Below are 14293 nucleotides of genomic sequence, written 5' to 3' on the forward strand. Positions count from 1 at the left end.
ACAAAATAATTTTTTATTTGATATTTTTCCTTTAATTTGAATTGAAATTAAAGTAATGATTGCTTAATTAATCATTACTTTTGAAGTTAAAAAAGTAGAATAACCATAATCAACAGACTTTTCAATTAAGCTTGCATATTGAAGAAGAAGAATCTAAACCTGAAGAGCCGTTCTTCCCACAACGGCAGGATTTGTTTTGCTTTATTACGCATGGCATGTGCTGTAGGTAGATGATTCTTTTCAATTTGTAAGCAACAATTATTTTGTCACAATGTCAAAAAGCAATTTTATTTCGTCGAGAAATTTATACATTATTTTGTGTAGAACAGCATCTACAGCGCAACCTTTACCTGTTCCTGTGATCAAGGTCCCAAAATATGTCGAACAATATGTAGAAAAAGCCAAGAAAAAGGAATTTTTTAAAAAATTAAACCGCGAAAATAGGAGTAAAATTGCGTATAGAGGAGATACCAGTGTTCCTGTTATTTCGAGTACCATAGGTGATTATAATTATTATTTAGGACAGATTTATAACGAACGTCATCCAATCCCATTACAATCAAAATATTGGTTTAAAGCTAAATCTGCTGGACAAAAATTTAGAATAAATCCTTATGATACTAATCCTTTATTGGCCTTGCCAGATCCAAATGAGTATGTTGATGATGTTTATTTTCCGAACAAATTTTCCAAGATGCAATTAAATCCAGATATAGTTAATGCTTTGAGCACTGATTTCAATTTTACTACACCTACAAGAATACAGAGTTTAGTTATTCCAAGAATTCTAACTGAGCGACATATTTTAATTGCATCTGAAACTGGAGCAGGAAAAACAATTTCTTATTTAGCTCCTATCATACATCAGCTGGCTGAACTTAAAAAAACAGTCGAACCATTGCCTGATGCACCCCTATCCCTCATAGTTGTACCTGGTAGAGAACTGGCTGAACAAATTGGTGAAGTTGCTCACAAGCTTGGTAGTGCCTGCAATGTAGATGCAAGAGTTTTGATTTCTGAAGGCACAAAACAAAAGCATTTAACTCTGTATCCAAATGCCAGAGTAGATCTTCTTGTTGCATCAGTAGGCTGCTTGAATAAATTGCTTAGTAAAAGGAAAATCTTTCTTTCAAATGTGAAACATGTAGTGCTTGATGAAGCAGATACTCTGTTAGATGCAAGTTTTACAGATGAAACCAGTTATCTTTTTCAGAAATTAATGGTGAAATCATCAGATTTCAACAGATTTGGTGCACAGCTTATCTTGTCTAGCTCTGTCTATCCAACAGGCATTGATTTAATATTTAATTATGAACTTAGAAAGGAAGATATTATAAAAGTTTGCTCTCCCTATCTCCATCGAGTTCCTCCTCACATAGAGCAAAGGTTTTGGAGAGTCAGTAATGATAATAGGGCTGGAGAACTTCTTGAGTTGATTAAACCAGATTATCAAAAGAAGAGACCGGTAATGATTTTCTGTAATAAATCACCAACATGTGATTGGTTATCCAAATTTCTTGAAGAGAATGATATACCAAATGGCAAATATCATGGTGGTGTTAACCCAGTGTATAGAACTGACCTGTTTGGATCGTTTCAAAGAGGATCATTTGATGTTCTAGTTTGTACAGATCTGGCTTCAAGAGGACTTGATACACAAAGAGTTAAGCATGTTGTAAATTTTGACTTTCCAAATAATGTATCTGACTATCTATTAAGAGTTGGTAGGGTTGGACGTGTTGGCAGCAATCATGGACGAGTAACAAGTTTAGTACATTCTGCATCTGGAGTATACACTGTAAATACCATTGAAACAGCTGTTAAGAAAGCTGAACGTATATCCAATGTTGATTCAAACATCAAAGAAAAAATCCGACAATTGTATTTTACACATTAAACTCTTCTAAATTAAATAGATTTAAATGGTATAATTATTTTATTTAATTGTCCAATGCATGCTTATTCTTGATAAAGAAAGAAATATTTTATAAGACTTGCAATAACTCTTTATTTTATTGCATATGTTTGTTTCTTAATAAGTCAGTTCGAAATTCTGTATTATTTAAATCATATGCAATAATTTAAATTTCAGAATATTAGCATTTTTTTTCTTGATATTTAAAATTACAATTAGTTTCTATTTAATATTATTTCCTTTTTGTAATTTTAATTTATTCATTTATTAAAAGAGTTAAAGTATTTAACTATAAAATAAAATAGAATTTCAAGCATTTTGCTTAATTTTCAATAAAAATTCCTTAAAGGCTAGTAATTTTTAGGTTTCATATTTAAAAAAAAAAATAAACTGAAATATTTTGAATTTTATAATTTGGATTAGTTATTTTCTTTTAGCCACAAATACTTTAATTAAATTGAAGTAAATCTTATTCCTATTGTTTAAATTCAGTTTTTATTTTCATATAAAGTGTTTTCTTTTCCTTTTCTTTATTTTATAATGATTTTTTTTTAAGTTGAAATTATATTTACTTTAATTACTGCTATAAAACAATAATGGCAATGAAAATTTATTTTTTTTCAAATTCTACTTTTGAAATCTGAAAAACATTAAAAAATGTATCAACATTAAAATATTCTTGATTCTATTTTTCTTATTGAAATCCAAAATGAATGTAAACTGAATACAGTACAAATAATAAATATTTTATCAAATTCTGAAGTGTTTGTTACTTTTTTCAAAGTGTAAAAAATATCTATAAAAAAATATCAGATGAAAGATTAAATGTTTTGAAACCTGTATGATTTAAGATATATTTAATGCCATCAAAAACATAACTTGTAAAAAAACCAAGTCTCGCAACTCAGCTCTTCTATCGTAAAAAGTTGTGAGATCCATGTAATACCAAGTCGGTCTATTTATTCAGTCCCTACTTAAGGGTCCTTCTGTCTTAAGTTATTACGTAATTAGCTAACCTAACAACATCTTATGGCGACCATATCAATATTAAAAATCTTTTATGGTTTAAATAAATAGATTGACTTGGCCATCGCATGAAAACACAATGTATCTTTACATTAAATTAGATTACATTAACATATTATATTAAATTAGATTGTTTAGTGCGATTGCCAAGTCAATCTATTTATTTAAACCATAAAAGATTTTTAATATTGATATGGTCGCCATAAGATGTTGTTAGGTTAGCTAATTACGTAATAACTTAAGACAGAAGGACCCTTAAGTAGGGACTGAATAAATAGACCGACTTGGTATTACATGGATCTCACAACTTTTTACGATAGAAGAGCTGAGTTGCGAGACTTGGTTTTTTTACAAGTTATGTTTTTGATGGCATCTCATTTCTTTTTGTAGATAGTCCTTTTCTTATTTTTGTATGTAGTCTTCCCCTTTTTCTTTTCCGGTACTACTTCTTGACATTCAGCCACAGTTTTTCTCAAAGCCCAGTCTCTGTCTCTATGGGTTTTTCTCGTAAGCTTTGATGTTACAATTTTTGACAAGTCTGGACGGTAAATGCTTCTTAGTCTGTTGTATTCACAAATTGAGGATTCTTGCGCTTTAATACTTGCAAAGTCGACATTTATTAGATGTAAGCCGACAGACTTCTAACTCTCGGAAGTGCCACGTAAGCATGACTGGATGTGAACGCTGCAGAACCAATATCCATCAGTGCATTATTTAGACTCAGACCGTGACTTTTGTGTATAGTTATAGCATAGGCTATACATATGGGAAACGGTTCGCGATGAACAGAAGGTCTATTAATAATTTCAAATTTAGTTTTGACCGGACTAAGCTCGTAAACATGTTCTTTATTAAATGCAATGTATATTTTCTTAATTATTTTTTGTATTTTCCTGATCAACCTTTACTCTTTGCACTATACCGATAGAATCATTAACTAAACCAAGACTCACGTCAATATTTCGCCTTAACATGACTTTTGCTCCTATTTTTATAATTATGTTCTCTTCCAGGCCTGCAGTCATAGAAGCATTGTCTTCATATTTTTTTATGCATTCACGAGCTCTTTTTGTTAGGTATCTGGGGAAATTTATGCTATCTACAGCTGTAAGTTTTATTTTGGGATGTAGAAGAGATTTAAGCATTGCAGTATTTAATTGTTGACACATGTTTTTTGTAGATAATAAACAAACGATATCATCAGGAAGTTTCGAGAGGGGTTCAATTATTTCAATTAATCTGTTTTCATTTGAATTGGATTTGAGAGTTATTATTCTAGTCGAGAGTAAGTCGCGGTCTTTTTGTGTAGTCACACCTAATCTTATTCTATTTAGCATTTCAACAAAGTCAAAATCATTGAGCTGTCGCATGTTAATTGTAAGTTCATCGTATATGAACAGTTCAGTCCACAGATTCGGTACACTGAGGGAACCTAATAACTTGTTAGTTTCAGCAGTTGAGAGTTTTTCAAAATGTGACTTTTTTCTTACCGGTGGACGCTGTAAGAGATCTCCGAAAACTACAAGATGTTTTTTTCCAAACTACCCATTCTGATCGTCTCTTGTGTCGAATATTTCAGATAAGCGTAAGTAAATATATGTTAAACATTGGATATCATCGACACTTCGTCTATTATAAACAACACTACTTCTTTCATATCTGATCTCAGAAGGAGCACTTCATCAGAAAGTTGTTTGTACTTCGGTATTTGCTTGTGTTTTACAGGCAGTTGCAATAGTCTATGTATAGTCAATCTATTCTATGTATAGTCAGCTATTCCTGTTGGAGTACTAACTGCCACTTTTTTTGTTTAAATAAGTCTTAACCCAAATTTTCAGAGTTTTTATTAAAAAGCTCTTTCCAGTGCCACCAGTTCCACTAACAAAACAGCGTAAAACGTCAGCGTTATTATCGGTTGTGTCCATTTTATTTGTGATCATATCGAAGACTCTTTTTTGATCGACATTAAGTTTTGCGATCATACTTTGAAGATTAGTTTGCTTTCTTCTACCAGATTGATTTTCTGAAAGTCACCCATTGCGTTTGCAGCTTCCACAGCTTCAAATTGAATTATTTCAAATTAGATATTGTTAGAAACCTGTAATTTTGAGATTTAATTAATTTTTCCCAGCGAGAATAGTGTCATCATATGAAAGACCGTTTTACAGTAATCTGTACTGGATGCTGCCGGATGCCGAGCCAGTGATACGAGAGCTTGGTGACAAACTTGGCGACTTGGCAACGAATTTGCCGACAAAATGGATAATGCTCGAAACTTCGAAAAATTTATCGATCCGTCCATTATTACATGGATATTTTAGTTTGTCCTTGATTTATACACTAAACACTAATTGTATTCTAAATTTGAAGCTTCTATGTCTGCTAGAAGTGCCTTAGAGTTTTGATGATCTGTCAGTCAGTCAGTCAGTCAGTGACAAAATTCACAAACTTTGACTAGTTATAATTCTTAAACTACTGGTTCAAATTTAATGAAATTTGAAATATACCGTGTTTATATAATGCCTGCTTGGTTACTAAAAATTCAGGCTTCTAGTTTTATCCACAACAAAGTTATAAGGGGTTGAAAATGGCCTGAACTGCTTCGAGAAAAGGATAGTACGGCCGTGCCGCTTGTTTTTGTTCGACTTGGCGGGGGCACTGCCGTGCCCCCAGATATTTATTATGATAATATTTAATAATTCTCACAAACAGATTAATATCATAGTAGGTTAAATTAATTTTTATAAAATTTCTAATCCAATAATAAATTTAGTAATGCTATTTATTTATAATAAATAGATGCAACTTTCTTTAATTTTCCTTGGTATGTTTTTTATGCTAACATGAAGGACTAAAGCTGAATCTTAAAAATTGTTAGAAAAATTATCCTTTATTTTACTGAATTGTCTGATATTTCATTTCTTTAATTTGATCTGTATTTTTATCAGATGTTGATTAATAATATGAACCTTTAAACCCAATTATTCTGTGTAGCTTTTAAGAAATTTTAATGCATTGTTCTAGCATAAATTATTTTCATATTTGAATTCTTTTATTTAGTATCTCTGATTTTGCTATTATTAATAAAAAATGTAATAGCGAAAGTCAATGAACATCTGTCTTATTACCTCTGCAGAAAATGAAAAAAAAAAATTGCTTGGAATTCATATTTTAGATTTTGCATTTTCATAAGAAGAACTGGAAGATCAATATATTAAATCTTAAAACGACATAATTATTAATATTGGAAAGAAATAATAATTTAAATTTAAAAAAAGGTGAACAATGTGCTTGGTTTTTTTTTTTTTTTTTTTTTTTTTTTTTAATAATTAAGAGGCAAAAAAATAGAAAATTAGATTCACAACACTTTATTTTCATTTCTTAAATTAAAATTTGCACACATGTTTTATTAATTTAAAATTGTTATGAGAAAAATGCAAAATAACATTGAATAACATAAACAGTTATTATTTATAACAAAAATTATTGCATGATAATGCTGCATTTTTAAGTTTTTGCTTATTTCTTAAGACATTTCAGAAAATAAAAGTGTTAAATTCAATCTTAAATATAGGAAAATAATGGATCTGTGTATTAACAAGAGGCCAGTGATTAATCACCCCCAAAAAATATTGCCTTTTTTTTTTTTTTTTTTTTTTTTTTTCAACTAGACCAAATTTCCTAAGATATCTTGTTTAGTGTGTTGATTATGTTCACTAATGTTATGCAGTTAAGCCAAATCTTCTCCAGTAGCATTTGGTTAATACATGTGCCAAAATAATATATGTGGTAAAGATAATTTTTAATGACTTTACATTAGGAATTCTTATTTATTTGAACTAGCTGTGAAATTTAAAAATGGCTTGAATTCATTAAAACTTTGTAGAAGCTATTCAAAAAATAATTTGTGTATGTCATTATCACTGAATGTATTTGATTACAGACTCTTTAGGAACTTATTTTGTCCAAAAGTTTGTATAAATTTCGATTAAATCGATTAGTTCCTTTAAAAATATTTTTACTGAAATGAATTCAATTTCTTTCTTTCTTTCTTTTATCTTGGATTTAAATCATTTTAATTAAACTGCAATTGCATGACTATATCTGATATAAAAATAAAATATTTTCAGTATCAAAGATTGATTTTTTCCCCCCTTTCTGCAATCTTGGAGAAGTTACACAACATATGTAGCTGCTAACAAAATAAGGCATGTGAATTTAAAATGACATACCTTTTATGAGACATTTAGCTTTAGGAACTTAAAGAAATTATTTTTATGCCTATAATGACTTATTCCTATAAAAAAGATCAAAGAGATTTGATAAAATCAAAATTTTATCAAAGAGATTTGATAAAATCAAAATTTTATCAAATCTCAAAAAGTTTGTAGATTTGATAAAATTTTGATTTTGCTTGTTCTTATAAAACAGGAAAGAATGTCGTTTCTGCGTCTAGATACAAATTTGAACAAAAATTATTTCTGATGCAGTAGTGGAAAGGCTATTTCAAAAACTTTATATTTCCAGTTGCTTTCCACTGCTGTATCATACTCTGCTTAACCAAAAGCCAGTAATAATTGTCATAAAAACTTTATAAAAACCAAAAGAATTTTATTTTTACCTAAGGCTTTCTAAATTATTATTTATTTTATGATATATCATTAGAAGGATCGATTCAACGGAAATGAACGCAGTTAAATCAAGTAATAGCAATAAAGTTTGTTCTGTTAAAAATTATTATCAGAAGAGAGAAGGAAAAGAATGATACAAAATGGCTCGAAGTTTCCAATTAGGCAACACAATCAATCAGTCAGATTGTCTATCCAGGATTTAAATTCAGGATTCAGCTGGTAAATATCAATAGTATGGCAAACAATCCATTTTTAATGATGTTGTAACGAATTTATAACGTTACTTCGCTAAGCGGGAAGTCAAATGATGGGGAAAATGGTTTTACGGATAAATTTAATAGATACTGGATTAATGATCCTCAGCATTGGATCAGCAATTTGGTAGCAAAAAAGATTCCAGAAACAGCAAGAATCGTAGCGATATCTCCATTAGGATGCGAATTATGACTATGGCTTTAAAGGCTTCTTTTCCCTGTCGCAGAAACTATAAAACAAACCCCGGTAGACAGAATTGAGTCAATAATGAGCAATATAGTAGCGAATAATCATTTGAGTTGAGTTCAAGCAAACAGTTAAGTGAATTCTCTCAGATTTTTTTCTGTTGTTAAAGTTACCAAATTGTTGGTGATATGCTGATATTTACAGCAAGTAGTATACTTGCGTATGCTTCGGCTAATCCTTGTTGCTGTTCATACATTCATGTAGAATAATGCATCATTATTTGTTATTGCGCCTGTTGGATTTTATCGTCATACACTCACTGCACTCAATCTTGATTTTTGCTTTAATTTTTCTGCAACATATTTATTGTTCTTTTTAAAAAATGGATCTTTTTAATATATAGAGTATAAAGAGTAAATTTCACTCTGTTCGTTGGATTTCTTTCGGTTAAGAAGGAATTCAAATTTTGAGCGTTTTAAAAATCTTTTTTTACAAATGCTTTTTAATGATTGGAAAATGACTTGAATTCTCATGTACTATGATAATCATCTAACCTTCATTGACTTGAGTTAGTAGACCATTTAGTCAAACATTTTTTTTTTTTTTTTTTTACCTTTTTAGACAAAAATTGAGGGAGGAGAAGATGATAAACGAGTTTTAATAAGTGAGTTATATTAATCATCAATACTATAGATTTTTCGTATTTCATTTTGATTATCATAAGCCTTTTTCCCCTTTTCTAAATAAAAAAGTAAAATATGGTAAAAAAAATTCTCTTTCTCACACTCTGTGTGTGGAGTGGGTCACCCCAAAACTTTCTCCCATATTCTCTTCCCAACCGCATTTTCTACCTGCATAAAATTGTGGACTTCGGGCATAGGCGTGAACGCGATTAGTGCTCAGATTTTTATTTTTAGAATCCTGTACATAAGAATTGCGTGCTTCATAGTGTAGTAAAGAAATCTAGTACGTGTGTTTTATTAACAGCATGTCATTGGCAAATAATTGTTACGAAAGAACTTGTCAGCAAGTGATCTGTGGCGATTTCTTTTTGGCGATCTATCGCTGGGGTGCGGATGATTCACAAATACTAGAAAACCGAATGTATATTTTAGACGTCCTTTATAGGAACGATTGAAATAAAAATTTAACACACAAATATAAATGATCACATACCAAATTGCATTCATAGTATTTTTGAGTTATTGCGTTTATATGTATGCAAAAGTATAGTCTGTCGGATCAGTCTCCTTCCTCAGAGGATTTAGTTCCAAATTTGACTCAGATCTATACTTAAGATACTAAATTTGTGCATCAAATTTTATTCATCAGCCTCTTTTCGTTTGGTATTCATCATTTGTCTTGTTTCGGATAGCTGGATAGACAGACTTCCTTTGAATGGATTTCGTTTAGAATTTGATAGAAATCTGCAAATTTAGTGAAAAGACCACATATTAGTTTCATCTGTCTCTCTTAACGCAAGTTGTGTTAGAATTGTGTTCATAGATAGTATAATTCCCAAAGTGTGTTTTTCTTATTCACGGAGATCTGAAAGGTGGAGATTCGTCAAAACATCATTTTTTTAAAACTATTTCAGGACTTTTTTTTTTGTATACTTCTTATATGGGTATGTATAAGGTGTCCCACAAGGTATGCAGCGTCTAATATTCGAATAGAACATGTCAAGACGAGTATTTTGATGTATAACATGTGAGGGTCCAGAATACAGCATCATTGTCTAATTAAGATGTGAAGCTTGTGTTATGAAAATTTCAAGAAATAAGAAGAATATCAAGTGAAAATCATTGTTTATAGAGAACTTTCATTACAACAGACTTTCGAAATGTTGGCCGTTCGACCAAAGGACATGGTTTTCTGCAAAACATCTGTTCCAGTTACCTTGATCTCTGTTTCAATTGCTACTCGCAAGTCGCCCAATGGTGAGGGCCCAAAGGGCTTTGAGACGTCCGATAAAAAAAAGTCACTTGGGTTAAGATCCGATGAATAAAGTAGTCACTCTAACAGCCGCTGGTAATGGCAATTTATGATAAGTCAGCACCATGAAAACAAGATGATCAATCTATTATTTGCTTATTTCAGAATCACAACGATTACGTACAGTACATAGTAAATTCTTAGCAAGTAATTTGCAACCCATTCTCAACAAACCTGTTTCCTAGCCTTATGCCAGGGCGGGAATTTGCATATTAACTTGCAGACGCACTTTTCTTCTCATTGGTTCCCACAGATTTGCATAGTCACCTAAGGAAGCTTCCACATTGTGCAATCGTCGTATGCATTGTAATTTGGAATACTATACTGTTGGATTCGTAATTAACGTTCTTCATGTAATTTGACTATGACGCTATATTCCGCGACCCCAAATATTATACATCAAAATACTCGTCTTGACGTATTCTATCCGAAGCTGTAAATATTAGACGCTGTCTTGTGGGACATACCTTGTGGGACACCCTGTAAAATTCAATAGGGCTCATTGTAACAATTTTCAAAGAATTTTTTTTTTAATGTATTCGCGATTTCATGATTATAATTACTTGTTTCTATAGCTTAATTATTTTATCATCATATACATAAAAAATATTCAACAATTTTATTAATTTTACCACCAGAATTTGTTTTTTTAAACTAGCCGACTGTTACATAGTTACCCCAGATATGGAACAAATTGTAACAATAAAAACAAAAATATTTGAAATTGCTTTTCATTTACCGTCCTTTAATTAAATAAAATACACAAGTCATTTGGTAATTACTATCACTTGATATATTGATAATAATAAAGATAAAATTATTTAACCAATCAACATAGAAGTCAGTCTGCTGCATCAGAATTGTAATGAACAAAAGCAAATGTAAACTGCTTCCTATTGTACGCAATTTGTACCCGCATTTTTTGAAATTAAATATTGAATTCTTTTTTCCCGCTTTTTTAAATAGAATTGGAGAATTTTGGTAGTCTGTTTATAATGTTATGGATTTAAGGCTAGAATGTTCTTGGCTTGAAATCTAATTCCATCGAAAGGCAATCATGAAAGTGGATTTGGTGTAAGTTAAATCTATCCACCCTGAACGTCTCCTGATGTGGGCCGGAAGAGGAAAAGCGCTCAGAAGAGAACTCAGGCGCTATTCTCATCGTCTGGCTACTGTTCAGAATTGTGTGATCTATATCTATACCAAAATAGCCCTAACGTTTCTACAAAATGGAATACCAATGAACTATACTATAATATAATATAGCGTCAATGCAGCTGTGCGTATCTCAAGCTAACCATTCTTATTTGTTAAAATTTGCTTCTCCATAATCCTTTACTTACAACTCCTATATCCCTTACTAGACAAACAGCATTTATTAAAACTATGCATAACTTGATTAAAAATATAAATTTAAAGAATGTTATAACTAGCATCAATGAGATAAGTTGCATAGCTATTAGAAATCATGAAGGAAAGTAGCTTAACTATTTGTTTGTGAAAACCGTAATTATTTTTGTATCAACCTAATATTATCGATATTATGGATATTGATAATATGAATTTTTCAATCGATACTATGGATAGTATTTTTTTTTCAAAGCATATGTATATAGAGAGCTAGGAGATACAGAGTTGAATTTAACATTAATTGAACAAGGAACGTACAGGGCTGGAATAATAAAAAAAAAAATGGAAATATATGTGATGTTCAGGTACAAATTTTTTGTATTTCATTATCCAGATATCTTCAGCAAAGAAAAAAGAGTAAATGTGTTTTCCTTGTACATTTACTTGAGGATAGGTTGCGTAGTGTAATGAAAAGTGCTTAAATTTGAAAATTATTTTTAAGTATCGTAAAAGTGTTTAATTTTCAAAAAAGGTCCTTAAAAAGGGCTTACTATTCTCATGCAAACGAAGAAAACTTTTTGTTTTGTTTTGTTTCCCCACAAATTGAATATGATAGTTCGAAATCATAGCCGTAAAGGCTTGTTTACCTGATGTATCAAAAAAGAAAACCAACAAAAGGGGAGAATTCGAAGTATTCCAGGAGTTCCAGCGCATATTAAGATAACGCTTAAGGATTCTTCCCCCTCCCCCCCTTTTTTTATTTATTTTTCTTTTGCTCCCTTTTTCTTCAACAATGTACAGTAGACTCCCGATTATCCGCGGTGCGGATTATCCGCGCCTGCCGCACAAAGTTTTTTTTTTTTTTTTTTTTTGACTGATTTTTTCAAAAAGGTGCAGTTTTACAGTTATGCTTTTGAAATAACATAATACATTACAGTATTAAAACAGTACATATGTATTAATTTTTCTGTGTATCCTTGACGCCTTTCGTAAATACAAAGCACTTTTCTGTTTTCATTAACAAAATGCATTTTAGGTTAGTTTTGAGTGATATACTAAAATATTAAGCGTTAGTTAAACATTTCCTGCTGTTTATTTTACGTTTTATTGTACATAAAACGATTTTTGAAAGTTGGAATGACTATTTTCTTTTTTGCTATACCCGTTTTCAGCCTTTTTCGGATTATCCGCGATTTTTGTTATCCGCGACGGCAGCGCCACCCAATTCCGCGGATAATCGGGAGTGTACTGTATATTGCCATTTATTAAAATACTGGAATATTATCCGGAAGGGGCACTACGAAATGCGCAATATGCCATACTTATTGCGAATCGAAAAACATTTTAACTTCAATTTTTAATGTTTTAGATGTCGAAGAGTTTATTTAAGTTATGCCTGTTAAGTATATATTTAAACTTTCATGTGTTGTTAAAGAAGAATGGGCGATATGGCCTGAGCAACGGGAAAAAAAAAAACATTAGAAAGAATTTGATGCATCAAAACGATATGCAGGGTGTACATAAAAGAACTCCGGAATTTTGAAGCAAATTTTTTTAATTCAATCCTAAAATTAGGTTAATGTTATATATATGTACTTAAAGGCTAATTTATCAAGATTTTTACCATGTAGTAGCTTTCAGATTTTTACCATATAGTATTTTAGCTGGTTCATGGCACGGCACACATCCAAATGGTATTCAATATCTTCCCATGTCCTGGGCAGCATGGCTGGAGTGATGTTTGTCACACAAACGTTTATCCCTTGACTGAGATGATTTGCATCCTGAATTTTCTTAGCGTAAACAAGATTCTTGACATGTCCTCAGATGAAAAAATCTAATGGAGTCATATCCGGGCTCCTTGAAAGCCAAGGAATAGACCCTGTCTTTCCAATCTACTTGTTGCCGAATCGAGTATCCAATGCTTCCCGTACACGCAAACTGAAGAGAGGTGGTGCTCTATCTTGCTGAAAGTAGACAGGACCCTTCTCCGCCTCAATATCAGCCAAATGAGGGAAAACATATTCCCCTAATATTTCACAGTAAACATCGCCATTTATGGAATTTTCCACAAAAAGGAAGGAAGCTATAACTTGGTAATGCATAAGGCCGCACCAAATATTAAATTTCGGTGAGTTACGATGATGCTCCACGAACTCTCGAGTCAGCTATAAATCCCAAATTCCATTATTGTGTGGATTCACCATACCGCTTAACATGAAAGGTGATCTCATCAGTAAAAATCACAATTTTAAAAAAAATCGTTATTAGTATCTATCATGTCTAGCATAGTAACGGCAAACTTTAGTCTCTTGTTTTTGTCTGTTGGTTTGATTTCGTGTACAAGTTACTTTGTTAGATGGAGTCTTTTGTGAACCATACATGAACAGTTGATTGGGGTATGCCCAACTGAAGACTGCATCATCTCAACGATTTTTTCGGACTTTGTTCATATGATGTACGCATTTTATTGACATTCTCTTCAGGCACTCTTGGCCTAACAGACGACTTTCATTTCAATATACTTCCCGTTTCTTCAAACGCACGTAGCCATTGACGAATGATTTCGTCCGTAGGTGAATTACCACCATACTCGAGTCGAAAGTTTCGTTGTATAGTGGTAACAAATCCGTTTCTATAAGCCAGATAACGTACTGGACCTTTGGCTGTAGCACCGTAAACGCACTGCACTATGGAATGAGCCTCAGCTACGTTACTTTAAGGTCAATGACATGCAACGCTACCTAGTGTTGAAAAAACAAACTGAAACTGGTAGGAATAAAATTTGATGAGCTACTGATTTCTTTAAAATTAACTGATCTGACCATTCATTTCAATAACTTAATATAATTTTTTAACACACCGGAGCTCTTTCATGGACACTCTGTATTGAACATGGGTCCATGGAAACGCTGCTTTAAAAACCCTAACACAT

At 31.6% G+C, this 14293-nt stretch overlaps 1 protein-coding gene across 1 annotated transcript; it reads left to right on the forward strand.

Moving 5' to 3' along the window:
• Positions 1-142: 142 nt before the first annotated feature.
• Positions 143-2032, forward strand: LOC129988323 (probable ATP-dependent RNA helicase DDX28). Its single transcript, XM_056096528.1, has one exon. It carries the CDS (start codon positions 272-274, stop codon positions 1895-1897), a length of 1626 nt encoding a protein of 541 aa, XP_055952503.1. The 5' UTR covers positions 143-271; the 3' UTR covers positions 1898-2032.
• Positions 2033-14293: the final 12261 nt, after the last annotated feature.

This window comes from Argiope bruennichi, chromosome 10, assembly GCF_947563725.1.
Source record: "Argiope bruennichi chromosome 10, qqArgBrue1.1, whole genome shotgun sequence".
Taxonomy (NCBI): Eukaryota; Metazoa; Arthropoda; class Arachnida; order Araneae; family Araneidae; genus Argiope; species Argiope bruennichi.

Coding starts and splice junctions, on each gene's coding strand:
- LOC129988323 (XM_056096528.1), top strand. CDS start 272: ATGTCAAAAAGCAATTTTATTTCGTCGAGAAATTTATACATTATTTTG.